Source organism: Macaca mulatta, chromosome 19 (assembly GCF_049350105.2).
Source record: "Macaca mulatta isolate MMU2019108-1 chromosome 19, T2T-MMU8v2.0, whole genome shotgun sequence".
NCBI classification, from domain to species: Eukaryota; Metazoa; Chordata; class Mammalia; order Primates; family Cercopithecidae; genus Macaca; species Macaca mulatta.
The window spans coordinates 7,230,299-7,256,779 of record NC_133424.1 but is presented as its reverse complement, the minus strand read 5'-3'; the positions used below and the strand labels follow the sequence as shown (position 1 = coordinate 7,256,779).

Here is a 26,481-nt window from a genome sequence, read left to right as displayed (position 1 = left end):
ATGGCCAGCTGGGGGCTCTGTGGGAATCCGGGGTGGCCTACTTAGCAGGCAGTCCTTCCAGATGGTTCCGCCTTGGTTTTCGCTAGCTACCCAGCTCATTTTGTGTGTGGTTCTCGGCTTGCAGACTTTGTCCCTAGGTGGCCACCAAAGCCAACCCCCCTCCCCCACAGTTGTGGGTCCCTATGTTTCAGGTTCCCAGTGATGTTTTGGGGGGCTTCCTTCCCTTCTTACAAGCTTGGTCGTGCATATATTTGATCTGGCATTGCCAGGCGTTCTGTAAGGTAGGGCTTTTCCAGTTCCTGGTCAGTAATGTAGCTGGAAATGGAATTTGGCTGCAGCCACTACTTTTGAACCCATCTTCCGGGCGATCCCTTCCGTCTTCCTGGTGGTTGGAAACTTGCAGGTGGAAGTCTTCCCCACCCAGTTCTGCAGCCCTTGGCTGCCGAGCAGGAATGCCTGAGATGTCCGGCTAATTCCTCGGAATGTCCCAGTTCAGGCCAACCTCCCCCCCTCCCCCGCTTCTCCCACCAGGCCTTCTTGGGCAGCAGAGGCAGCTCTAGAGGGAGCTGCTGCCTCAGCAGTTTCACCCCAGCCATCCCCACTTCATGGACCTTCATCTAAGGAGGCTGGGTGGTGTGGCCCCGTGGTTAGGAGCAGGGGCTTTGCATTCAGGTAGGACCTGCCTGGGTTCAAATGCCAGGTCCGTTGCTTAATTCTGGGTAACTTCAGGCTTCTTTTTTTTTTTTTTTTTTGAGATGGAGTCTCACTCTGTCGCCCAGGTTGGAGTGCAGTGGCCTAATCTCGGCTCACTGCAGCCTCCGCCTCCTGGGTTCAAGCAGTTCTCCTACCTCAGCCTCCTGAGTAGCTGGGATGACAGGCACGCCCCACCATGTCCAGCTAATTTTGTTTTTTGGGTTTATTTCTGAGATGGAGTTTCACTCTGTTGCCCAGGCTGGAGTGCAGTGGTGCAATCTTGGCTCACTGCAACCTCTGCCTTCTGGGTTCCAAGTGATTCTCCTGCCTCAGCCTCCTGAGTAGCTGGGACTACGCCCAGCTAATTTTTTAATAGAGATGGGGTTTTGCCACGTTGACCAGGCTGGTCTTGAACTGCTGACCTCGGGTGATCTGCTCACCTTGGCCTCCCAAAGTGCTGGGATTACAGGCGTGAACTACTGCGCCCGGCCTAATTTTTGTATTTTCATTAGAGATGGGGATTCACCATGTTGGCCTGGCTGGTCTCGAACTCCCGACCTCAAATGATCCTCCCACCTCAACCTCCCAAAGTGCTGGGATTACAGGTGTGAGCCACTGGGCCCGGCCAGGCTTCTTTGAGACAGAGTCTCACTCTGTTGAACAGGCTTGAGTGCAATGGCACAATCTCAACTCACTGCAACCTCCACCTCTCAGGTTCAAGCAATTCTCCTGCCTCTGCCTCCCAAGTAGCTGGAATTACAAGCGCCCACCACCATGCCCGGCTAATTTTTGTATTTTTAGTAGAGATGGTTTCACCATGTTGGTCAAGCTGGTCTCAAACTCCCAATCTCAGGTGATTCATCCGCCTCAGCCTCCCGAGGAGTGAGCCACCATGCCAAGCCCAGGCTTTTCTTTCCATCTGAAAATTATCTCAATAAGCACTTCAGGAAGAAAAACCACATCATCATCATCGACGCAATCCCCCGTGGATGGAGTTGCAGTCACTTCCAGTCTTTCCTAATATGAAGAAGGCATCAGACGTCCCTGTGCCAGCTGTTTCACTGGCCTGTGTGGGAGGAACCCCACAAACAGGGCTCCTGGGGCAGAGGGTGTAATTTACAATTCCCCAGTAGCAGCTGTTCATCCAAAGAGCTGCTAGCATTTTACACCCCCACCAACAGCACGGGGGCGCGCCTGGGTCACACACGGGCTGTGAGGGTTTTCTGATTTTCACCAATCTTGTGGGTGATTAGGGTCAAGTACCCCTTCGGACAATCACAAGCTGTTTGCTTGTTTTTGCATTCAAAGCTACGGGTACTGCGTTACACTCTATAAGTACCCATTTATTTCCTCACCAAGCTGAGTAGGACGGGTCCTGAGGAGCTCCCCTGTACTGGGAAGGGGACTGGGCTCACACAGGGCTGGGTATGGAAGCCTGGAGAGCCCTTATCCTCACTGGCTGCATCATGCTAGACATTACCATGACCTGGACGGCCTCCATCACCCCAGGGGCTCTGACACGCTCAGATCCCAGGATGGGGCTGCAGTTATGGGGGTCTTAGGTTGGCCTTCCCGAGACAGGCGTCCCTGTCCCCTTATGTCCCCACCCTTGGCTGTCCCCAGGCCTCTCCCTTTTCCTGTTTTGATGCTGGCTCAGCCAGGCCCGGAGACAGGGGCATGATGTCCTAATCCTCCAGGCGGGAGCCACCATGGAGAGTTCCCGTGGCCTCGGTCCCCTGCCAACCCGGTCCCCTGCCAACCCACCTTTCCCAGCACTCACATACGCCCCACCTGGCACATGATACATGTGGGGGCTCCTGAGCCCCAGCACCCTGACTTAGTGGGGAGGGACCCCAATGGGGTCCCACGAAGCCCCCCGACTTCTGCTCCAGGCAGCAGGTCGGGGGAACACCAGTTGCCTGCCCTGGCCGCCAGCACAGCACTCGTAAATCAGGGGGTGTCTGGGGCGTAGGAAATGGGTGTGTGGAATGTCGGGGTGGGGTAGGCTGGGGGTGAGCCCTTAACTCTTAGAAGGGTGGGGTGTGGGGTAGGAGATGCCTGGATCCCAGGGTGCGGGAGATGGGCTGGTGCAGACGTGGGGCCTCCTGGCTGCAGGGGCCGGCAGTGAAGAGGTTAGCTCCCAGCCCAGGCAGGGCATAAATTCGGGGCACAGCTCCCACCCTCAGGACCTGCCCATCACAATGGCTGTGGGGAAGGTCCTGCTGGGCTCTCTGCTGCTTCTGTCCCTGCAGCTGGGACAGGGCTGGGGCCCTGATGCCCGTGGGGCTCCGGTGGCCGATGGAGAGTTCTCGTCTGAGCAGGTGGCAAAGGCTGGAGGGACCTGGCTGGGTAAGAAGCCCCAGGGACCCTCTGTGACTTCCCAACTTCCCCCAGCCCTGACCCTGCTCACTGTCAGCACCCTTCTCTCCCACAGGCACCCACCGCCCCCTCGCCCGCCTGCGCCGAGCCCCGTCCGGTCCATGCCAGCTGTGGAGCCTGACCCTATCGGTGGCAGAGCTGGGCCTGGGCTACGCCTCAGAGGAGAAGGTCATCTTCCGCTACTGCGCCGGCAGCTGCCCCCGTGGTGCCCGCACCCAGCACGGCCTGGCGCTGGCCCGGCTGCAGGGCCAGGGCCGAGCCCACGGCGGGCCCTGCTGCTGGCCCACTCGCTACACCGACGTGGCCTTTCTTGACGACCGCCACCGCTGGCAGCGGCTGCCCCAGCTCTCGGCGGCTGCCTGCGGCTGTGGCGGCTGAGAGTGCCCGGCCTGGCAGCCAGGAGCTGCAGTGCTGGGGGAGCTCGGCTGACTTATTTATTGGAGACCTGGATGCACAGACAACAAGGAGGGGAGTGGGCTGGGGTGACCAGCAATGAATGCAATAAAGGACACCACTCTCCCGGCCTTGTGACCTTGACCGTGTGTCCAGCCAGCCACACCTGGAGCTCCCTGTGGGCCAGTGCAGTCCTGGGTTCCCCTGCAGATCCCGGCCCCAGCAAGCAGCCACTGCAATATTCCAGTGAGGCTGTCCATTCCCCAGCTTTATTCACAAATCCAGTGTCTGTAGAAAGCTGGCGGTCAGCAGGCTGGGGGCGGCTGTCCAGACTCCCCTGGCCCCATGCCCTCAGGGAGGGAGCGGCAGATCACGGAGATGCGCCGGCCCCGGGGAATCCGGCGCTCCCCAAAGAAGGACTCTTCGTCCCGAAGGATCTCGTGGGAGAAGTCATAACGGGCTGAGCCCCTGCAGGAGGAAACAGGCTGTGACTGGGTGCAAGGAGGGCAGCCCCTGCTCCAGGCAGACCTGGATTCCAGCCCCCTGCTGCCTCCCACACAGGCCCTGGGGTAAGGGCTTCTTTGGGGAGGGCTGGAGTGAGGGAAGGTACCCAGGGCACTGGGGGGGTGGATGGCACAATCAGCTGCCTGGCTGGAGGTACCTAAGGATGTAGAGGGAGCCCGGCTCCAGCAAGAGTTCCAGCCACTCCCCCGGGTCCTGGGTGTGCACCAGCCGCATAACGCTGGGGGATAGGAGAGACAGGCCGGCGATGGTGGCCCCGCAGAACTGCAAAAGGGGCGTGGGGATGGGTCAGGCTCTGGTCTGGCCTGCCTACCCCCTGGCTGCGAGTGCCAAGGCGTAGGCCTCTGCCCACCTTGATGCTGTCCACGTGGGGCTTGATGTAGCCGCGGGCTTCCAGGTCCAGCACGTGCACGGAGGAGAGCAGGGTCTGGCCGGGGCCAAAGGCGGCCGCCTGCACGCGCTGCAGGATGGCCCGGCTGGCTTCTGACCAGCGCCACTTCTCTGTCTCTCGGAAGCCGTGGATGGCCTGCACAGAGAGCTTGGTCAAGCCTGGGAGCTCCCAGAGGGAACAAGCAAATGGAGGCATGGAGGGGCAGAAAACAGGGCAAGGGGCTGGTTTCCCTAATGTGACTCTCGACCCTGCCCTCAACTCAAACTCCCCTAGCCCCCCAACCATGGCCCTACCTAGGTGTGACCTCAGCCCTTAGTACTCACCCTGAGGCTACAATTTCAGGTCCCCAATGCTGGCCCGGCAGCAATATTCAATTGGCTGAGTCTCCCTACAACTTGACCCCACCCAAGTGTCGTGTCTCTGTCTCTCATCATCTGGTTCCACATCCGTTTCTGATCCTAACCTTGGTCCCAGATCGCAAAAGTGCTCTCCCTGACCCCAATGTCCTCATCCCCCAGGTCCCACCCCTCCTACAGCCTGAGTTTCAGCCCAGCTCCCACCATAGCCCGGCTCCCAAATCCCTGCTCTAGCTACCGACCCCAACAAGGCCCTGCCCCATCCCAGCATGTGTGTCTCCACTATCTCCGCTCACAGCCTGGTTCTGCCGTCTCTAAACGACTTTCCCGGCCCCCAGCCCCAGCACGGCCCCAACCCATCTATGCTCTTGACTCCTCGGACCCCGCCCCAAGCTTGGTCCCGCCCCATCCATGCGCACGACGACCTGACCACGCCCCAATCCCAACTGCCACGCTCTACCGCCCTGTAACTGCTGCCAGCGTATAATCGCACCCCAATCCCACTCCCGACTCCCTGGCCCCACCCCCACCTAGCCACGCCCCCACGCTCGACTGAGCTGTAACCGCCCCCCAGCGTGACCACGCCCCATCCCAGCACAGGTCCCCACTGTCCTCGCCCCCAGCGTGGCCACGCCCCGTCCGTACGCTAGACTCCTGTCCCCGCCCCCAGAGTGGCCCCGCCCCATCCCTGCGCCCGACTCCCTGCCCCGCCCCACCCAGCACTGTAGCCCCGCCCCAACGCTAGACTGCACTGTAACCGCCCCCAGTGTAACCCTGGCCCATCCCGGCGCTCGTATCCTCTGTCCCCGCTCCAAATCCCCGCTCTAGGTACCGCCCCCAGCGTGTTCTCGCCCCATCCGGTGCTCCACGTCCCCAGGCCGCGCCCACGACGAGTCCCCGCCCCTCGCCCCCCGCGCTGCCAGTCTCACCGCGTCCCAGTGATCGTATTCGTAGCGGCGGCGGCGCAGCTCGGGCTCCAGTTCTTGGTTCAGCGTCTCCTCCTCGGCCGTGCTCAGGAAGCCAGGCCGCACCACGGCCGCGTCCCGCAGGCGGCTCAGCACGGAAGGGCCCGAGCCTCGCACCCAGCTGGGCCCTGGCAGCGTCCGCAGCGCCAGCAGCCCAGTCGCGGCCATAGCCCCGGAGCGGGGTCATGGGAGAGGCCAGGGTTGGGGAACGCCTCCGCCAAAAATCATTGGCTGTAGCTGCGCCAGACGCCTCCAGCGATTGACCTCCCTCGGAGTCCTGCCTCTCCCTCATGTCTATTGGTTGCTGCTAGACTCGCCTTCACAAGCTATTGGCTTCCTTCCAGAACCCGCCTCCTCTCTTGAGCTTATTGGACGCCACCTCCGGACTGGCTTACACCATTGGCTGAGTCAGAAGTCCGTCTGCAGCTTAGCACCGCCTTTTTAATGATGAAAGAGAAAACGTACAACCCAGGTGTTGCTTGACCAAGACCTCACAAGCGGATATGGGCAGTATCTGGTCTGAAGTCCGGAGGTCACGGGGACTGGGGCTAAGGCCACAGTTATAGAGTCGACTAGGGCTAGAGGTTAAGGGCAGAGTACAGTGAGGCCGAGATAAGGGTCCGGGGTTAGGGGACTGACGTCAAGGCCACGATTAGGTGTGTGGTGGGGCCAGCTATTCAGAGTTAGGGCTTATGGTCAAAGGTCAAAGCAAGGCTTCTTCATTCATTTCCCTGTCTCCGTATTACTTTGCTTTAGGTTTGAAAATGGCATTATGGTTGTCTTTTTTATTCCTTGGCCGGGCGTGGTGGCTCATGCCTGTAATCCCAGCACTTTGGGAGGCCGAGGTGGGTGGATCACCTGAGGTCAGGAGTTCGAGACCAGCCTGGCCAACATGGTGAAAACCCGTCTCTATTAAAAATACAAAAAATGAGCCGAGCGTGGTGGCGCGCGCGCCTGTAATCCCAACTACTCAGGAGGCTGAGGCAGGAGAATTGCTTGAACCCAGGAGGCGGAGGTTGCAGTGAACCAAGATCCAACCACTGCACTCCAGCCTGGGTGACACAGCAAAACTCTGTATCAAAAAAAAAGGAAAAAAAAGTCCTCGTATTTTACAAATGCAAACTGAAAAAAAAAATTTACAGATGAAAAGATCTCTGGGATTTGCTTCCACATAAATCCAGGCTATGGAGGCAGGGATGGGGTCGGGTAGGGAAGAATCACATTTGACCGTGAATTAATTGTGGAACTGGTGTGATAAGTACGTGGCGTCTCATTACCCTGTTTTCTCTACTTTTGTTTATATTTATTTTTATTTATTTTTGAGACAGTCTCACTCTGTTGCCCAGGCTGGAGCACAGTGGCACGATCTTGGGCCCTGGAGATTTGCAACCTCTGCCTCCTGGGTTTAAGTGATTCTCATGCCTCAGCCTCCCAAATAGCTGGGATTACAGGCACCAAACCACCATGCCCAGCTTTTTTTGTTTTGTTTTTCAGACCAAATTTCCCTCTTGCCACCCAGGCTGGAGTGCAGTGGTGCGGTCTTGGCTCACTGCAACCTCAGCCTTCCAGGTTCAAGCTATTCCCCTGCCTTAGCGTCCCATGTAGCTGAGATTATGGGCAGCTGCCACCACGCCTGGCTAATTTTTGTATTTTTAGTAGAGATGGGGTTTCACCACATTGGCCAGGCTGGCCTCAAACTCCTGACCTCAGGTGATCCGCCTGCCTTGGCCTCCCAAAGTGCTGGGATTACAGGAGTGAGCCACCATGCCCGGCCTATATTTTTTTATTATTTTTTTACAGAATAATAATAAAATGTTTTATTATTTTCTCCCTCTATTGCCCAGGCTGGAGTGCAAGGGCAGGATCGTAGCTCACTGCAGCCTCGAACACTTGGGTTCAGGTAGATCCTCTTCCCTCAGCCTCTCAAAGCTCAGGGTACTTTTCTACATATTTTTAATGTCCATAATGCAAAGTGCAACACTGTAACTGCTAAGCATAGCCCGCCCCCCTCCCGAATGCTTGAATTTTGTTTTTTGTTTTTGTTTTGTTTTGTTTTGTTTTGTTTTTTTGAGACGGAGTCTCGCTCTGTCGCCCAGGCTGGAGTGCAGTGGCGCGATCTCGGCTCACTGCAAGCTCCGCCTCCTGGGCTTACGCCATTCTCCTGCCTCAGCCTCCTGAGTAGCTGGGACTACAGGCGCCTGCCACCGCGCCCGGCTAATTTTTTGTATTTTTAGTAGAGACGGGGTTTCACCGTGGTCTCGATCTCCTGACCTTGTGATCCGCCCGCCTCGGCCTCCCAAAGTGCTGGGATTACAGGCGTGAGCCACCGCGCCCGGCCTGAATGCTTGAATTTTGAAAACTATTGACCCCATTTCTCCCTCCGGCTACATCCGTCCCCCAACTCCCTGCTCCGCTTAGTGTAGTAATCATTACACTATCGAGGAGATAGTGTAATTCCTCGAAAGACTTGTCTATGTCTGATATTTCCTCCTATTCTTTCTGGATCCACTCCAGCCTGGCTTTTGGCTCCCACAGTACCAGAAATGCCCTGATTTAAGGCCACCAGTGACATCCACAGCACCGAATCCAATAGCCATCTCTCAGTCTGACTGGTAATTAACCTACATGCTAATGCTGCCTACATTTTTATTTCAACCTCTTGACCCTGATGTCGAGGGACATAACAAACACCAGGTATAATATATCCAAAATCAAGTCCCGATCCCTCCCCAAGCCTGTTCCTTTCCCTACACTTCCCATCTCAGGTGACAGGTCTCCATCTTCCTGCTTTGGGCCATCAGCTCGGAGTTTCTGGAAACTGCTCTCTGTCACATCCCACCTAGCTAGAATCTGACTTTGTCTCACCCCTCGGCCAGGCCTGCCATCAGCTTTCATCTGGATTACTCCAGCTCTCCTAACTGCTCTCCAGTTTCCGTCCAGGGTGCACTCCTCAGGAGTCACAGTCATCCTTATTTTCCTTCCTCTTCTAAAAACTCGCCATGGTTCACCTCCCTCCTTTTAGATGTCAGGCCTTTTATGATCTAGTCTCCTCAATCACCTCCACTTTTTTTTTTTTTTTGGACAGAATCTCACTCTGTTGCCCAGGCTGGAGTGTAGTGGTGTGATCTTGGCTCACTGCAACCTCTGCCTCCTGGGTTCAAGCACACCACCATGCCTGGCTAATTTTCACCTCTACTTTCTGATCTCATCTCTTCCACCTTCCCTCAACCACGGGCCTCCTCGTAGGTCCTCTCACATGCCAGGTACCGTCCTGCCACAGGGCCTTTGCACTGGCTGTGTCCTCTGCCTGGACACAGGCTCCATCCCTCCCCTCCTTTGAGGCTTTGCTCAAACACCACCTTCTCAGTGAGGGCTTCCCTGATTACCCCATAGAAAACTGTAACACACTCACCCTCACACTTGCATGCCACCTTTCCTGTGTTTTTTGTTTTTTTTGAGACAGAGTCTTGCTTTGTTGCCCAGGCTGGAGTGCAGTGGCGTGATCCTGCTCACTGCAACCTCCGCCTCCTAAGTTCAAGTAATTCTCCTGCCTCAGCCTCTGGAGTAGCTGGTATTACAGGTGCACCATGCCTGGCTAATTTCTGTATTTTTAGTAGAGACGGGGTTTCACCATGTTAGCCAGGATGGTCTTGATCTCCTGACCTTGTGATTCACCCGCCTCGGCCTCCCAAAGTGCTGGGATTACAGGCATGAGCCGCCAGGCCTTTTTTGTTTTTTTTTTTTTAAATAACTGTCTACTGCCACAAGAATGGAGCTCTTTTGAGGATGGTTGCTTGTGTCTTCTTCACAAAAGAACACTGCCTAGAATATAGGATATGATCAGGAGAATCTGCTGAAGGGAAACATGGCTTACCTCTTGGGGTCAGGACAAAAACACAAGGGGCCTGTGAAATACAGATGTGTACACGCTGTCGTCGTGCAGAGAGGGAGGGTGTCCCAGACGCAGAGCAAAGACCACAAAGATTTAATTTAAAATCACAGTGTCTCAGCTGGAATGCCCCATCCATAGGGGGCACCCTTGCAAATTAAAAGTTCCTCAAGGGGCCCCTCCGGGCCCAGCAGCAAGGGGTGAACAGGGCCCAGCTGGGGGTCTGGCTGGCCTCTGGCCCCTTCATGTGATTCTGGAGAGGAGGACCAGCTCTCAGGTGCTAGCTGGGACAGGTTCTGCTGCTGGCGTTGCTTCTACAGGCTCCTTCTGCACCAGTGTGGGCTCATCCTCACCATCCTGGGGAGGGTGGACCAGAACCTTGTCTAAGATGCCGAACTCCTGGGCCTCCATGGGGCTCATGTAGCGGTCCCTCTCCATGGCAGACTCTGGTGGGGAAGCAGGAGGTGATACACATTAGGGTAATAGCAGAGACCCGGGGCCAGGTCTGGTTCGTGTTTTGGCCTGAATGTTTGTGCCCATCACCCCAAGTTCGTATGTTGAAGCTCCAACCCCCAGTGGGATGGGATTTGGAGACGGGGTCCTTGGGAGGTCTTTAGGGAGAGATGGGGTCAGGGCCCCCTGATGGGATTAGTGGCCTTGTAAGAGGAGACACGAGTGCACTTGCTCTCTCTCCACCATGTGAAGACACAGGGAGAAGGCGGCTGTCTGCAAGCCAGGAAGAGAGCCCTCACCGAGAACCACATCAGCCAGCACCCTGACCTTGGACTTCTCAGCCCCCAGAACTGTAAGAAATAAATCTCTGTGGAGGTCTGTGGTGTTGTGTTAAGCAGCTCAAGCTGACTGAGATATGTCCTCATTCTGCAGTGCCTCTGTTTCCCCTAGGTAGCAGTAAAATACCAATTTCAATTTTGTTTTTTAAAAAATTGTTTCTGGGCCAGGCACGGCAGCTCACACTTGTAATCCCAGCACTTTGGGAGGCATGGCCAACATGGTGAAACTCTGTCTCTACTTAAAATACAAAAATGAGCCAGGTGTGGTGGCAAACACCTGTAATCCCAGCTACTAGGGAGGCTGAGGTACGAGAATCACTTCAACCTGGGAGGTGGAGGTTGCAGTGTGCTGAGACTGCACCACTACCCTCCAGCCTGGGTAACAAAGTGAGACTCCATCTCAAAAAAAAAAAAAAAAAAAAATTGTTATTGATGTATTATATACACCCAGGAAAGGACATGATTCGTAAATGTCTGGTGGGATGGAGTTTTGGACTGAACATACCCTACAGGACCAGCACCCAGACCAAGAGATGGAACATTGCCAGCACCCCTGAAACCCTACTTGGGCCCACAACGGTCACAAATCCTTGCCACTCCCTCCCCATGCCCCAAAGCAACCACTCCTCTAACAGCATAAATTAGCTCTGCTTGTTTTTATGGTTTAAATAAATGGAATCACAGAGTGTTTATTCTTCTTTCATGCAACATTATATTTGCAAGATTCATACGTGATGCTGTGGTACATTCACATTTTTTGTTTTTTTTTTTTGAGATAGGGTCTTACTCTGTTGCCCAGGCTGCAGTGCAGTGGTGTGATCTCGGCTCACTGCAACCTCCGCCTCTCAGGTTCAGGCGATTCTCATGCCTCAGCCTCCTGAGTAGTTGGGATTACAGGTGCGCGCCACCATGCCCGTCTAATTTTTGTATTTTTAGTAGAGACACGGTTTCACCATGTTGGTCAGGCTGGTCTCGAACTCCTGACCTCATGATCCACCCGCCTCGGCCTCCGAAAGTGCTGATATTACAGGCATGAGCCATGGCGCCCCGCAAAATTTTTTTTTTCTTTTTTTTTTTTGAGACACTCCGGAGTCTCGCTCTCTCGCCGAGGTTGGAGTGCAGTGGCATGATCTCTGCTCACTGCAAGCTCCGCCTCCCGGGTTCACACCATTCTCCTGCCTCAGCCTCCCGAGTAGCTCGGACTACAGGTGCCCACCACCATGCCCGGCTAATTTTTTGTATTTTCAGTAGAGAAGGGGTTTCACCATGTTAGCCAGGATGGTCTCAATCTCCTGACCTGGTGATCCGCCTGCCTCAGCCTCCCAAAGTGCTGGGATTACAGGCGTGAGGCACTGTGCCCGGCCTATTTTTTTAATGAGATGGGGGTTTCACTATATTGCCCAGGCTGGTCTTGAACTCCTGAACTGAAGTGATCCTCCCACTTCAGCCTCCCAAAGTGCTGGGATTGCAGGTGTGAGCCACCGCACCTGGCTTCATTTTTTGATTTTCATAAAATTATGGCTGGGCGTGGTGACTCACACTTGTAATCCCAGAACTTTGGGAGGCTGAGGCAGTTGGATCACTTGAGCTCACGAGTTTGAGACCAGCCTGGGCAACATGGTGAAACCCCGTCTTTACAAAAAATACAAAAAATTAGCCAGGCATGGTGGTGCATACCTGTAGTCTCAGTTACTGAGGAGGCTGAGTCAGGAGAATTGCTTGAGCCCAGGTGGCAGAGGTTGCAATGAGCCGAGATCATGCCACTGCATTCCAGCCTGAGCAACAGAGCCACACCTTGTCTCAAAAAATAATAATAATAATAATAATTAGCTCACTGTAACCTCAAACTCTCATATTCCACAGATCCTCCTGCCTCAGCCTCCTGAGTAGCTGGGGACTAAAGGCATGAGCCACTATGCCTGGCTAATTTAAAAAAAAATTTTTTTTTTTTTTTTTGAGACGAAGTCTCGCTCTTGTCCCCCAGGCTGGGGTGCGATGGGGCAATCTTGACTCGCTGCAACCTCCGCCTCCCGAGCTCAAGCAATTTTCCTACCTCAGCCCCCCCGAGTAGCTGGGATTACAGGCGCCTGCCACCAGACCAGGCTAATTTTTATACTTTTAGTTGAGATGGGGTTTCACCATGTTGGCCAGGCTGGTCTAGAACTCCTGATCTCAGGTGATCCAACCCGCCTCGGCCTCCCAAAGTGCTGGGATTACAGGCGTGAGCCACTGTGCCCAATTTTTAAATTTTCTACGGAAATGGGGTCTCCCTATGTTGCCCAGGCTGGACTTGAACTCCTGGGCTCAAGTGATCCTCCTACCTTGGCTTCCCAAAGTGCTAGGATTACAAATGTGTACCACCGTACCTGGCTAAGCTGATTTTTTTCTTTTATTTTTTGAGACAGTCTTGCTCCGTCACCCAGGCTGGAATGCAGTGGTGCGAACTCAGCTCACTGAAACCTCCACCTCCCGGGTTCGAGTGATTCTCGTGCCTCAGCCTCCAGAGCAGTGGGGATTACAGGTCCCCACCACCATGGTCAGCTAATTTTTATATTTGTAGTACAGATGGGGTTTCGCTATGTTGCCCAGGCTGGTGTTGAACTCTTGGCCTCAAGTGATCCACCTGCCTTGGCATCCTAAAGTTCTGGGATTACAGGCGTGAGCCACCACGCCCAAGGATATTTTTAAAGGGCTTAGAACAGTGTCTCTTGGCTGCAGGCAATTCTGCCCACCAGGGAACACTTGGTGATGTCTGGAGACATTTCTGGTTGTCACAGTTGGAGGAGGGTACTGGCGTGGAGTGGCTGGAGGCCAGGGACGCTGCCACACATCCTGCAGTGCCTGGGATGGTCCCATCCCAGAGAATGATCCAGCCCTGAAAGTCCACAGGGCCCAGGTGGAGAAGCCCTGGCTTAGAATAACACCTAGTCCGCCTGTGCACGGACCAGGATGAAATAAAGGAGGGTGCTCACCGATCACCTGCAGGCTCTGTTTGGTGTGCTTGGCATAGATGTTATAGAGCTGCTTCTTCAGCTTCATGATCTCCTCTGCCTGGATGGCAATGTCTGTGGCTTGGCCCTGAGGGACGTCCAAGGGGAGCGAGGGGGTAAAGGTTGGCATCAGTGTCAGCCCCTCACAGGGAGGTCGGAGGTGGTACTCAGGAGCCCTCCCTGGGCTTTGGGCTTTTGGTTTGAGGTTGGTGGGTTGGGGTTGTGTAAATCCCCTGATATCCTGCTTCAATCTTGCCACCCACCACCAGGAAAGCTTTCTGACTGGATTAAGTATGTTTTCTTATTTTCTGCATCTGAAGCCTTGCAGACTGGGAGGAACAGTGTCTCTCTGTCTTGCATTAGCTAAACCTTTTTTTTTTTTTTTAAGAGATGAGGTCTTGCTAGGTTGCCCAGACTGGTCTCAAACTCCTGGCCTCAAGTGATCCTCCCATCTCGGCCTCCCAAAGTGCTGCGATTAAAGACATGAGCCGTCATGCCCAATTGTAATCCTGCTTTTTTTTTTTTTTTGAGACAGGGTCTTGCTCTGTTCCTAGGGCTGGACTGCAGCGGTGCAAGATAGCTCATCGTAGCCCTGACCTCTCAGGCTCAATCCTCCCACCTCAGCCTCCTGAGTAGCTGGGACCAGAGGCAAGCATAACCACGCCTGAGTCATGTGAAAATTTTTGGTAGAGATGGGGTCTCACCACTGCCCAGGCTGGTCTTAAATTCTTGGCCTCAAGTGATCCTCCTGCCTTGGCCTCCCAAAGTGCTGGGATTACAGATGTGAGCCACTGCACCCGGCGGAAGCTAATTCTTAACAGATAGCAAACAACTCCCGAGTGTACTTTCTTTTCTTTTCTTTTCTTTATTGTTTTGAGACAGAGTCTTGCTCTGCCATCCAGGCTGGAGTGCAGTGGTGCCATCTCCGTTCACTGCAACTTCCACCTCCTGGGTTCAAGCGATTCTCCCGCCTCAGCCTCCCGAATTAGCTGGGATTACAGGTGCGCACCACCACGCCCAGCTAATTTTTGTATTTTTAGTAGAGACGGGATTTCACCATGTTGGCCAGGCTGGTCTCAATCTCCTGACCTCAAATGATCCACCTGCTCTGGCTTCTGCTTTGGATTCCCAAATCACGCTGAGATTTACAGGCGTGAGCCACCATGCTGGGCCTTCTTTTTTTTTTTTTTAAATAGAGACGAGGTCTCATTATGTTCCCCTGGCTGGCCTCGAACTCCTGAGCTCACATGATCCTCCCACTTCTGTCTCCCAAAGTGCTAGGATTACAGGCCTAAGCCACCACACCCAGCCCAGCCTGCACATTTTAAGACATCCACTCCCACACCTGACTTCCGCCCAGTCAGTCCTTCTGTCTAGACCTTGTCCTGAATCCTGACAGCAGCTTGTGTGTCTGGCACTCACCCGGGCGCCTCCTGAGGGCTGGTGGATCATGATACGGGAGTTGGGGAGCGAGTGGCGCATGCCCGGGCTGCCGGCGGCGAGAAGCAGGGAGCCCATGCTGGCGGCCTGGCCCACGCACCAGGTGCAAATAGGGTTGAGGATGTACTGCATCGTGTCGTAGATGGCCAAGCCCGCAGTCACCACACCACCTGTGAGTGGGGGAGCAAGTGAGGGGCTGGACCAGCTCCCCCAACCCTTTTCCTATTTCATCTCCTAACCCTGGGGAGAGTGGAACAGATGCAGCCCCCTTCCTTTTTTAAAAATTAAGACCGCCGGGCACGGTGGCTCCTGCCTATAATCCCAGCACTTTGGGAGGCTGAGGCAGGTGGATCACGAGGTCGGGAGATCCAGACCATCCGGGCTAACACGGTGAAACCCCGTCTCTACTAAAAATACAAAAAATTAGCCGGGCGTGGTTGCGGGTGCCTGTAGTCCCAGCTACTCGGGAGGCTGAGGCAGGAAAATGGCGTGAACCCGGGAGGCGGAGCTTGCAGTGAGCCCAGATCGCGCCACTGCACTCCAGCCTGGGCGACAGAGTGAGACTCTTGTCTCAAAAAAAATAAAATAAAATTAAGACTGGGTTTCACTATGTTGCCTAGGCTGGTCTCGAACTCCTGGGCTCAAGCGATCCTCCCAAAGTGTTGGGATTACAGATGTGAGCCACCACGCCTAGCCAGAAGCAGCTATATATATATATATTTCGAGACAGGGTCTCACTCTGTCACCCAGGCTGGAGTGCAGTGGTGCAATCTCGGCTCACTGCAATCTCCGCCTCCCGGGTTCATGCAATTCTCCCGCCTTAGCCTCCCGAGTAGCTGGATTACAAGTACGCCACCACGCTCGGCTAATTTTTTTTTCTTTTTGAGACGGAGTCTGGCTGTGTTGCCCAGGCTGGAGTGCAGTGGCGCGATCTCGGCTCACTGCAAGCTCTGCCTCCCGGATTCATTCCATTCTCCTGCCTCAGCCTCCCAAGTAGCCGGGACTACAGGTACCCACCACCATGCCCGGCTAATTTTTTTGTATTTTTAGTAGAGACGGGGTTTCACCATGTCAACCAGGATGGTCTTGATCTCCTGACCTCGTGATCTGCCTGCCTCGGCCTCCCAAAGTGCTGGGATTACAGGCGTGAGCCACTGTGCCCGGCCAATTTTTGTATTTTTAGTAGAGATGGGATTTCACCATGTTGGCCAGGCTGCTCTCAAACTCCTAACCTCAAGTGATCAGCCCTCTTTGGCCTCCCAAAGTGCTGGAATTACAAGCGTGAGCCACCGCACCCGGCCTAGAAGCAGCTCTTTAAAGCAGGGTTCACCAACACAAATGCTTCCAGGGGTTGGCAGGTGACAAAAACAGGTGACACAGGCCAGGTGCAGGCAAAAGGGAGAGTGCTTGCTTTACAGTGTACTGACTCTTGCCACATGTGCCAGTGGACCCACGGGACCAGATCTACTAAATTTCCAAGAGAAACTAGAAATCAGGCCAGGCGTAGTGGCTCATGCCTGTAATCCCAGCACTTTGGGAGGCTGAGGTGGGTGGATCACTTGAGCTCAGGAGTTCGAGACCAGCCTGACCAACATGGTGAAACCTCATCTCTACTAAATACAAAAAATTTGATGGGCATGGTGACACATGCCTGTAATTCCCAGCTACTTGGGAGGCTGAAGCTGGAGAATCGCTTGAACCCAGGAGGCAGAGGTTGCAGTGAGCTGAGACTGCGACACTGCACTCCAGCCTCGGTGACAGAGCGAGACTCCATCTCAAAAAAAAAAAAAAAAAAAAAAAGCCTCAATTGTAAGTGGTCAATCCAAACTGACCACTTTTTTGGGGGAGGGGAAAAATCTACCAATTATTATTATTATATTTGAGACGGGCTCACTACAGCCCCCGACCTCCTGGGCTCAAGTGATCCTTCTCACTCAGCCTCCCGAGCTGCTGGGACTACAGGCATGCGCCACATCTTTGTACTTTTTTTGTAGAGATGGGGTCTCACTATGTTACTCAGGCTGGTCTTGAACTCCTGAGCTCAAGCAATTCGCCCACCTCAGCCTCCCAAAGTGTTGGGATTACGGGTGAGAGCTATCGTGCCCGGGCTAAAATCTACATTTTTTTTTTTTTTTTTTTTTTTGAGACAGAGTCTCGCTATGTCGCCAAGGTTGGAGTGCAGTGGCCGGATCTCGGCTCACTGCAAGCTCTGCCTCCCGGGTTCCCGCCATTCTCCTGCCTCAGCCTCCCGAGTAGCTGGGACTACAGGCGCCAGCCACCTCGCCCGGCTAGTTTTTTGTATTTTTTAGTAGAGACGGGGTTTCACCGTGTTAGCCAAGATGATCTTGATCTCCTGACCTCGTGATCCGCCCGTCTCGGCCTCCCAAAGTGCTGGGATTACAGGCTTGAGCCACCGCGCCCGGCCTTTTTTTTTTTTTTGAGACGGAGTCTCGCTCTGCCGCCCGGGCTGGAGTGCAGTGGCCGGATCTCAGCTCACTGCAAGCTCCGCCTCCCGGGTTCACGCCATTCTCCTGCCTCAGCCTCCCAAGTAGCTGGGACTACAGGCACCCGCCACCATACCCGGCTAGTTTTTTGTATTTTTTAGTAGAGACGGGGTTTCACCGTGTTAGCCAGGATGGTCTCGATCTCCTGACCTCGTGATCCGCCGGTCTCGGCCTCCCAAAGTGCTGGGATTACAGGCTTGAGCCACCGCGCCCGGCCTTTTTTTTTTTAAATCTACAATTTTTAAATGTTAGCCGGGTCAGGTTGGCAGAACAGTATGTGCAGGATCAAAGAGGCCACATCCTGACTTGTGAACCGAGGCTCAAAAGCCAGCAACAGGCACCTTTTGGCGGTTTCAAGCCACTTCTGGAACTCTGACGCTCTGCACCCTTTCCCAGAGAGAGAACATCCCTGACCCGGGATTCTGGTCCCCTGAGTCACCCGTGCGCCCTGACGAGCGCCCCTGGCACCTAGGAAAGCCCCTGCTTGCTCACCAGGGCTGTTGATGTACATGTGGATGGGCTTCTTGTTGCTCTCGGACTGCAGGAAGAGGAGCTGTGCGATAACAAGGCTGGCAACGCTGTCATCGATCTGCAGGTGGAGAGGGCAGGGGTGTTCCCAGATTCGGGGTGGGGAGAGAGTTTTAAGGCTGCGGGGGATGGGTCAGAGAACCAGGAAGGGGGACCAGGGCCCAAATAAAAGGGGTGGGGAAGAATTTAGGACCCAGAAGCGGATGGGGAGAGAGTAGTGGCTAGGACCCAGGCGGGGCTCAGGACACAGGAAAGGAAAGGGTCAGAACACCTGCGAAGAGTCTTGCGCCTAGGATTGAGGAGAGCGGTGCCAGGTGTCAGGAAGGCAGTGGGAGCTCAAGAGGCGAGGAGCAGAGGGGAAGAGGTGAGGAGCGGGTGGGGAGACCGGGAGCCAAGAGGGGAGTCAGAAGGAGAGGGAAGGGGGTTGGAAGGGGAGCGGAGCCTGGGGAAAGAAAGTCTGGGGCCAGGGAAGGAGGGGCGCAGGGGGTCTGGGCAGGCGCTTGGGAGAGTCCTGGGGAGGGTCCCGGCGCGCTCACCGGGCCCATGACGCACACGATGCGCTCCCGCAGCAGCCGCGAGTAGATGTCATAGGCGCGCTCGCCGCGACCCTGAGGGTAGAAAGATGTAGGTGAGGGGTCGCGGGCAGCCCCCCGATCCTCACCCAGCCCGGAGCCCCCGGGCCGTGTCCCCGCCCGGCCGCCGTACCGTCTGCTCCACCACGATGGGAATGAGCGGGAGAGCCCGGGCCGCCGTCGCGTGCAGGCTCCGCTGCAGGGCCAGGCCGTTTTGGGGTGTCCGCTGCGGCGGTCGCTGCGCTGGAAAGTGAGCGGCGAGGCGAGGCCCCAGCGCGGGGTACCTGCATGCCGCCACCCGGGCCCCCCCCACTAATATTGCGGGCCACATCCCTCCACACGTCCCGGTCGGCTTCCGTCCGATGGCGGAACTACAACTTCCGGCGTGCTTTGCGTCTAGGAGCGCGCTCGCTAGGCCGCCCACTTCCGGGAGTGTGGGCGGGCGCCGTTAAGGATGGGGCGGGGCTAGGATCGGAACCTGAAAGGGAGGAGCCAGTGAAGTAAATAGAGTGGGCGGGGCTGGAGAAGCTTTAGAGTCTACAGTTCGAGTCCCCTTACCGACGAATTCGTCTTCGTTTTCTTTTTTCTCTTTTTTTGAGACGAAGTCTTGCTCTGTCACCCGGGCTGGAGTGCGGTGGCACGATCTTGGCTCACTGCAACCTCTGCCTGCTGGATTCAAGCCATTCTCCTGGCTCAGCTGCCCCAATAGCTGGGATTATAGGCACACACCACCACACCCGGCTAATTTTTGTATTTTTAGTAGAGACGGGGTTTCACCATGTTGGCCAGGCTGGTCTTGAACTCCTGAGCTTGTGATCCTCCCACCTTGGCCTCCCAAAGTGCTGGGGTTACAGGCATGAGCCACTGCGCCTGGCCTCGTTTTCTACTGTTTCTGCTTTATTTTATTTATTTTTATTTTTTTTGAGAGAGAGTCTCACTCTGTGGCCCAGGCTGGAGTGCAGTGGCGCCATCCTAGCTCAATGCAGCCTCAAATTTCTGGGCCCAAGTGACCCTCCCTCCCACCTTGCTCTCCAGAGTAGCTGGGACTACAGCTGTGCACTACCACATCTGGCAAATATATATATATTAGAGATAGAGTGTTACTATGTCACCCAGGCTGGTCTCAAACTCCTGGCCTCAAGTGATCCTCCCACCTTGGCCTCCCAAAGTGCTGGGACTACAGGCGTAAGCCACCACACCCCACTTATTCCTTATTTTAAAAATAGCTGCAGGGTTGGGCACGGTGGCTCACGCCTGTAATCCTAGCACTTGGGGAGGCCGAGGCGGGAGGATCACGAGGTCATGAGATCAAAACCATCCTGGCTAACCCGGTGAAACCCCGTCTCTACTAAAAATACAAAAAATTATCCAGGCAAGGTGATGGGCACCTGTAGTCCCAGCTACTCAGGAGGCGGAGGCAGGAGAATGGTGTAAACCCCGGAGGTGGAGCTTGCAGTGAGCCGAGATCGTGCCCCTGCACTCCAGCCTGGGCGGCAGAGCGAGACTCTGTCTCAAAAAAAAAGAAAAAAAAAAAAAGCTGCAGTGTTCCCACAGCTCATCTTGGAAGAGGGGTCCCAGAGAGGACTTAGCCTGGATCTTGGCCTTGAAGAGCTTCCAGCCTGCTGTGGCCGACCTCCTCATTCATTTTTTGGCCACCTGTGGAGTAGAGCGAGGGACCCCAGTCTGTGGGAGCCCAGAGAAGGGTGTTGCGGATTCTGCCTGGAGATCAGACTGGAAAGCTTTCCTAGGAGAAGCGGGTATTGGAATTGGGCTTTGAAGGATAAGTAGGAGTTTGTTAGCTGGGGAAAGGCATTTCCAGCAGAGGAAAAAGAATGGGCAAAAGGGTGGAAGTAGGAAGATTCCTGGTAATGTTGGGACTTCTGGTTTTTTGCCACACCTTCTCAAGGCAGATTTTTTTGCATCATTCAGTTCAATGTCACTATCTAAGATAGTGTCACGACTTCACTCCTCCACTCCTCCGGACGCTGCCCTGCACCTCCTGCCTGCCCAGCCTCTGATGTGGGGTGGCGGGGTCCTCTTAGATGCCCTCCCTGTCTCCCTTTGTTTAATCAGCTTCATTTCTCCACATGGCAACTGCTTTTCACGTTCTTCATTGTTAACAGCTCCCTAACGGGTACTCCAGTTTCGCCCATGTCACTGTGACACACTGTCTCTTCTTCACTCTTCACTCTAAGAGATCCCCGAGAAAGCCAGTGTCACTACTTCATCCCCAAAGTCTAAAATGGTGCCTGACACACAGTAGGTGCTCATTAAATACACATTGAACCAAGAGATGAAGAGGTGATAAAGGAGATAGGTAAAAGGCAGAGGGCTTTGGAGGCATCTGCAGAGTGGGGATAATGATAACCTACCTCCTAGGTTTGTGCAGAAGGTCCTCAGAAAGGGTCCAAAAATGTGTAAAAAGTACCCAGTCTGAATTATTTATTGATGTCTTAGATCAGGGACCATGGAAGTCTCAAGTCCTCCCACATGGGGGTCTATTTGAAGTGGGTTTTTTTTTTTTGTTTTGTTTTGTTTTGTTTTTTTCCCCGGGCAGTCCTTCCAATCACAGCAGGTTCAGGCAAGATGTTGTAATGGCTCACGCCTGTAATCCCAGCACTTTGGGGTCCCAAGGCGGGTGGATCACCTAAGGACAGGAGTTCGAGACCAGCCTGACCAACACAGTGAAACTCCATCTCTATTAAAAATACAAAATAATCTGGACATGGTGGCGCATGCCTGTAATCCCAGCTACTTGGGAGGGTGAGTCAGGAGAATCACTTGAACCCAGGGGGCAGAGGATGCAGCGAGCCGAGATCGCGCCACTGCACTCCAGCCTGGGGAATAAGAGCAAAACTCCGTCTCAAAAACAAAACAAAACAAACAAACAAACAAACAAAAAAGAATCACAGCAGACTCCTGAAGTGGATTTTGATGTATAAGAAGGAGTTTACCAAGCAGTAAGTGGTAGACTCTTTTTTTTTTTTTGAGACGGAGTCTTGTCCAGGCTGGAGTGCAATGGTACAATCTCGGCTCATTCCTAGCTCCGACTCCCGGGTTCACACCATTCTCCTGCCTCAGCCCTCCCAAGTAACTGGGACTACAGGCGCCCGCCACCACGCCCGGCTAATTTTTTGTATTTTTAGTAGAGACAGGGTTTCACTGTGTTAGCCAGGATGGTCTCAATCTCCTGACCTCGTGATCCACCCGCCTCGGCCTCCCAAAGTGCTGGGATTACAGGCGTGAGCCACCGCACCCGGCCTGCCCAGCTCATATTTGTATTTTTAGTGGAGATGGGATTTCACCATGTTGGCCAGGATGATCTCGATCTCTTGACCTCAGGATCTACCTGCCTCTGCCTCCCAAAGTGCTGGGATTACAGGCGTGAGCCACTGCACCCGGCCGGTAGACTCTTTTTCTGTTTTGAGTCAGGGTCTCGCTCTGTCACCAAAAAAAAAAAAAGAGTCTACCACTTACTGCTTGGTAAACTCCTTCTTATACATCAAAATCCACTTCAGGAGTCTGCTGTGATTCGTTTTTTTGTTTGTTTTGTTTTGTTTTGTTTTGTTTTTGAGATGGACTTTTGCTCTTAATGCCCAGGCTGGAGTGCAGTGGCGTGATCTCGGCTTGCTGCATCCTCTGCCTCCTGGGTTCAAGTGATTCTCCTGACTCACCCTCCCAAGTAGCTGGGATTACAGCCGCTGTCCCAGTTTCTACTGTGAGTCAGGTGGGTGGCCCTGCCGGGCCGGTTCCCCCAGGGCCCCAGCTCCTGCCCCCGCCCTGGGGAGAAGGGCCAGGACAGCAGCTGCCATCATCCCTGCAGCCACTCCTCCACTCCTCCAGACGCTGCCCTGCACCCCCTGTCTGCCCAACCTCTGACGTGGGGTGGCGAGGTCCTCTTAGATGCCCTCCCTGTCTCCCTTTGTTTAATCAGCTTCATTTCTCTGCATTGCAACTGCTTTTCACATTCTTCATTGTTAATAGCTCCCTAACAGGTACTCCAGTTTCGCCCATGTCACTGTGACACACTGTCTCTTCTTCATTCTTCACTCTAAGAGATCCCCGAGAAAGCCAATTTTTGTTTTTTTTTTTTTTAAGACGGGGGTCTCTCGCTCACGATCTTGGCTTACTGCAGCCTCCGCCTCTCGAGTTCAAGCGATTCTCAGGCCTTGGCCTCCTGAGTAGCACCCACCATCACGCCCAGCTAACTTTTGTGTTTTTAGTAGAGACAGGGTTTGACCATGTTGGCCAGACTGGTCTGCAACTCCTGACCTCAAGTGATCCCCCCGCCTCGGCCTCCCAAAGTCCTCGGATCACGGGTGTGAGCCACCGAGCTCAGCTGAGAAAGCTGAATTGAACCACGGTTTCCCATCCCCCCTGCCGACTCCCCATATCTCCTTCCCTACCCTGGTCCGCTTTTCATGCCCCAAACACACCAAGCTCAGTCCAGCCACAAAGCCTTTGCTTTACTCTGCTTGGAGTCCCGGCTTCTTCCAACATGTAAATCTCAACTCAAAGCCGGGCACAGTGGCTCATGCCTGTAATCCCAGCACTTTGGGAAGCCAAGGCAGGCAGATAACCTGAGGTCAGGAGTTTGAGACCAACCTGACCAACAGGGTGAAACCCTGTCTCTACTAAAAACACAAAAATTAGCCAGGCATGGTGGCCCGTGCCTGTAGTCCCAGCTACTTGGGAGACCGAGGCAGGAGTATTGCTTGATCCCGGGAGGCAGAAGTTGCAGTGAGCCAAGATTACGCCATTGCACTCCAGCCTGGGCGACAAAGTGAGACTCCATCTCAAAAAAAAAAAAAAAAGAAAAAAATCTCAGTTCAAATGTCATCCCCGAGAGAAGCCTTCCCTGAACACCTTTGCTAATATCCCAGGCACTCTAGAACATTTGCCTTGTTTAATTTTCATTTTGGTGTGACTGCCATCATAAACAATTGCATTAATTCATTTGTTTCTTTTTCTATTTGCAGAACATTCTGCTATCTTGTTTGGCTCTGGTGCATAGCTCACGGCTGCCTCAAACTTCTGGACTCAGGTAAATCCTCCCAACCTCAGCCTACCAAGTAGCTGGGACCACAGGCACACGCCAACAGGGCCTGCTAATGTTTTTAAAGTTTTTTTTTTTTTTTTTTTTTTGCAGAGACAAGGTATCAATATGTTGCTCAGGCTGGTCTCAAATTCCTGAGCTCAAGCAATCCTCCTGCCTCGGCCTCCCAAAGTGCTAGGATTACAGGCGTGTACTGCTGCACTCAGTCAATTAAAGCTTTTTGATTCGGGCTCACAAGGAGAAACGTATCTGATATAGTGTCTGAGTATACAAAAATACAAAAGTCTTATGAAATGAAACTTATTATTTGAGCAATGTCCTTTGATATTTTCTATTCTATTTGATCCTATTCTATTGCATTTCACTTAAAGTAGGGTTTTTCAACCTTGGCACGATTGAAAATCTGAGTTGGAGAATACTTTGAGAGGACAAAAGGCCACCCAGGCCACTGTAGGGTGCTGAGCATTATCCCTGGCCTTCACCCACTGGATAGCAGGAGCACCCCACCCCTACCCCCATCAATTAAAAAAAAATGCTCCCCTAACAATAAAAAGTGTCTCAGACATTTGCCAAGTATCCCCCAGGGGGCAGAGTCGCTCCCATCTGAGAATCACTATTTATTTATTTATTTACTTATTTATTTTTTTTGAGACGGTTTCTCGCTCTGTCATCCAGGCTAGGGTGCAGTGGTGTGATCTTGGCTCACTGCAACCTCCATCTCTTGGGTTCAAGCGATTCTCCTGCCTGACACTCCCAAGCAGTTGGGACTACAGGCACGCACCACCGTGCCTGGCTAATTTTTGTATTTTTATTAGAGATGGGGTTTCACCATGTTGGACAGGCTGTTCTCAAACTCCTGACCTCAGGTGATCCACCTGCCTCAGCCTCCCAAAGTGCTGAGATTACAGGTGTGAGCCATCACAGCTGGCCTGAGAACCATGATTTATTTTATTTTATTTTATTTTATTTTATTTTATTTTATTTTATGAGACAGGGTTTCACTCTTGTTGCCCAGGCCGTTGTGCAATGGTATGATCTGAGCTCACTGCAGCCTCCCCCTTGCCGGTTCAAGCGATTCTCCTGCCTCAGCCTCCCAAGTAGCTGAGAATAGATGCACATGCCACCACGCCCAGCTAATTTTGTGTTTTTAGTAGAGACGGAGTTTCACCATGTTGGTCAGGCTGGTCTCGAAGTCCTGACCTCAGGTGATCCACCTGCCTCTGCCTCCCAAAGTGCTGGGAATACAGGTGTGAGCCACTGTACCTGGCCAAGAACCACGATTTAGATGAAAGTGGATAGTGATCTGAAATAGATGGAAAAAAAAAGCAACTTTATTTATTGATTTTTATTTTGTAGAGGCAGAGCCTCACTATGCTGTCCAGGCTGGTCTCAAGCAACCCTCTTACCTCGGCCTCCCAAAGCGCTGGGATGTCAACACAGGGAAGGAGTTGAAGGTGAGTTTGTCTCCCTTGCTTTGTCACTCAGACTAGAGTACAGTGGCGTGAACATGGCTCACTGCAGCCTTGACCTCCGGGGTTCAAGCAATCCTCCCACCTTAGCTTGCTAAGTCGCTGAGACTACAGGTGCAAGCCAGCACGCCCAGCTAATTTTTGTTTTTGTTTTTGTAGAGACAGAATTTCTCTTATGTTGTTGTCCAAGCTGATATTGAACTCATGACCTCAAATGATCCCCATGCCTTGGCCTCTCAGTGCTGGGATTACAGGCGTGAGCTAGCACACCTGGACTCCATAAATATTTAATGTTTTTGTTCCTCTAAACCTTGCTCAGTAAGTTCTGAATGAATGAGTATTTTGGCTCTTGGCTGCAAATCAACCTGCCCTACTGGTTTTTGGTTATCACTCCATGATCAGAGAGAAGCTGTCATCGCTGTTACCTTCTCTGGAATGAATGCAAATGGGCCTATTGAAATGACAGAAATGGAAAATTAGGAAAAGAAAAGGAAACTCTCAGTGCTGAAGAGGCTGTGGATGAATGGATGCGTCAATAAATGGCTCATGGACTTTGCTACAGCTTCTCTGGGAATCAAGTTGACACCAAATTTCAAATTCACAGAACCCACTTCTAGTCATTTGTTTTTAGGAAATGATCAAAGGTGTGCACCTGTGCGCTAAGATTTGACCACAGAGTTGCTTATGGCAGAGTTGTTCATCACCTGTGTTTCAGTTGGTTAATGCTGTGTAACAAACCACTCCTAAACTTAGGAGTTTGAAACAACCACAGTTTATCATTTCTCATAATTTGAGAATCTGGACTGGGCTCAGCTAGGATTTCCTGGGGCTGGAACATCCACAAGGAACATTCTCCACTCACATATCTGGAGCCCCAGTGAGTCCTCTCTCTCTCCACGTGGCTGCTTGGGCTCCCTCACGGTATGGTGGTCTTTGTTCCCCATATGGCAACCGACTTCAGAGAGAGTTAGCAAAAGCTACTTGTCTTCTTTTTTTTTTTTTTTTTTTTTTTTTGAGAGGGAGTCTGGCTCTGTCGCCCAGGCTGGAGTGCAGTGGCCAGATCTCAGCTCACTGCAAGCTCCACCTCCCGGGTTTACGCCATTCTCCTGCCTCAGCCTCCCGAGTAGCTGGGACTACAGGCGCCCGCTACCTCGCCCGGCTAGTTTTTTTTTTTTTTTTTTTTTTTTTTTTTGAGACGGAGTCTTGCTCTGCCGCCCAGGCTGGGGTGCAGTGGCCGGATCTCAGCTCACTGCAAGCTCCGCCTCCCAGGTTTACGCCATTCTCCTGCCTCAGCCTCCCGAGTAGCTGGGACTACAGGTGCCCGCCACCTCACCCGGCTAGTTTTTTGTATTTTTTAGTAGAGACGGGGTTTCACCGTGTTAGCCAGGATGGTCTCGATCTCCTGACCTCATGATCCGCCCGTCTCGGCCTCCCAAAGTGCTGGGATTACAAGCTTGAGCCACCGCGCCCGGCCTTTTTTTTTGTATTTTTTAGTAGAGATGGGGTTTCACCGTGCTAGCCAGGATGGTCTTGATCTCCTGAC

At 53.4% G+C, this 26,481-nt stretch overlaps 4 protein-coding genes and 1 long non-coding RNA gene across 11 annotated transcripts in view; 3 read left to right on the top strand and 2 right to left on the bottom strand.

The window, feature by feature from the left end:
• The first annotated feature begins 1,974 nt into the window (after positions 1–1,974).
• PSPN (persephin) lies at positions 1,975–3,596 on the top strand. The gene is made up of 2 exons (XM_001087562.5): positions 1,975–3,042; positions 3,128–3,596. Exons 1-2 carry the CDS (start codon positions 2,748–2,750, stop codon positions 3,448–3,450), a joined length of 618 nt encoding a protein of 205 aa, XP_001087562.4. The 5' UTR covers positions 1,975–2,747; the 3' UTR covers positions 3,451–3,596.
• Positions 3,597–3,715: 119 nt separating this feature from the next.
• Positions 3,716–5,895, bottom strand: ALKBH7 (alkB homolog 7). Its single transcript, XM_001087443.5, has 4 exons — positions 5,664–5,895; positions 4,340–4,513; positions 4,127–4,251; positions 3,716–3,933 (listed from the first exon to the last, which is right to left on the bottom strand). Exons 1-4 carry the CDS (start codon positions 5,865–5,867, stop codon positions 3,771–3,773), a joined length of 666 nt encoding a protein of 221 aa, XP_001087443.3. The 5' UTR covers positions 5,868–5,895; the 3' UTR covers positions 3,716–3,770.
• Positions 5,672–10,419, top strand: LOC144337036 (uncharacterized). The gene is made up of 2 exons (XR_013409632.1): positions 5,672–6,362; positions 9,394–10,419. It is a non-coding gene; the product is annotated as an uncharacterized LOC144337036 (long non-coding RNA).
• CLPP (caseinolytic mitochondrial matrix peptidase proteolytic subunit) lies at positions 9,668–18,788 on the bottom strand. 4 transcript variants are annotated; one of them, XM_077979614.1, is made up of 6 exons: positions 18,547–18,788; positions 18,378–18,449; positions 17,806–17,902; positions 14,792–14,979; positions 13,352–13,457; positions 9,668–10,034 (listed from the first exon to the last, which is right to left on the bottom strand). In XM_077979614.1, exons 1-6 carry the CDS (start codon positions 18,742–18,744, stop codon positions 9,862–9,864), a joined length of 834 nt encoding a protein of 277 aa, XP_077835740.1. In that variant the 5' UTR covers positions 18,745–18,788; the 3' UTR covers positions 9,668–9,861. The 4 variants fall into 4 exon arrangements, 3 of the variants coding, with proteins under 3 accessions (XP_077835740.1, XP_077835739.1, XP_077835741.1); XM_077979613.1 differs by lacking the exon at positions 9,668–10,034 and adding an exon at positions 11,434–11,913 and having other exon boundaries at positions 13,080–13,457; XR_013409629.1 differs by lacking the exons at positions 9,668–10,034; positions 13,352–13,457 and adding an exon at positions 13,883–14,138 and having other exon boundaries at positions 14,507–14,979.
• The window catches only part of ACER1 (alkaline ceramidase 1), a 49,874-nt gene continuing 41,354 nt past the window's right edge, over positions 17,962–26,481 (top strand). For 3 of the 4 annotated variants that reach the window (XM_077979618.1, XM_077979616.1, XM_077979617.1), the window contains exons 1-3: positions 18,069–18,205; positions 23,393–23,457; positions 24,826–24,923. The gene's annotated coding sequence lies outside the window, so the exon portion shown is untranslated. Of the gene's footprint in view, positions 18,206–23,392; positions 23,458–24,825; positions 24,924–26,481 lie in introns of all 4 variants that reach the window. The other variant, XM_028839864.2, reaches the window with a different exon arrangement.

Coding starts and splice junctions, on each gene's coding strand:
- CLPP (XM_077979613.1), bottom strand. CDS start 18,744: ATGTGGCCCGCAATATTAGTGGGGGGGGCCCGGGTGGCGGCATGCAGG. Junction 13,458..14,791: donor AGCCCTCAGGAGGCGCCCGG/GTGAGTGCCAGA, acceptor GACGTCCCTCAG/GGCCAAGCCACAGACATTGC. Junction 11,914..13,079: donor GCCTGCAGCCAAGAGACACT/GTTCTAAGCCCT, acceptor TACAAGTGTGAG/TCACCACGCCCAGCCATAAT.
- PSPN (XM_001087562.5), top strand. CDS start 2,748: ATGCCTGGATCCCAGGGTGCGGGAGATGGGCTGGTGCAGACGTGGGGC. Junction 3,043..3,127: donor GGCTGGAGGGACCTGGCTGG/GTAAGAAGCCCC, acceptor TCTCTCCCACAG/GCACCCACCGCCCCCTCGCC.
- ALKBH7 (XM_001087443.5), bottom strand. CDS start 5,867: ATGGCCGCGACTGGGCTGCTGGCGCTGCGGACGCTGCCAGGGCCCAGC. Junction 4,514..5,663: donor AATACGATCACTGGGACGCG/GTGAGACTGGCA, acceptor CTCTCTGTGCAG/GCCATCCACGGCTTCCGAGA. Junction 4,252..4,339: donor CCCACGTGGACAGCATCAAG/GTGGGCAGAGGC, acceptor CCCCTTTTGCAG/TTCTGCGGGGCCACCATCGC.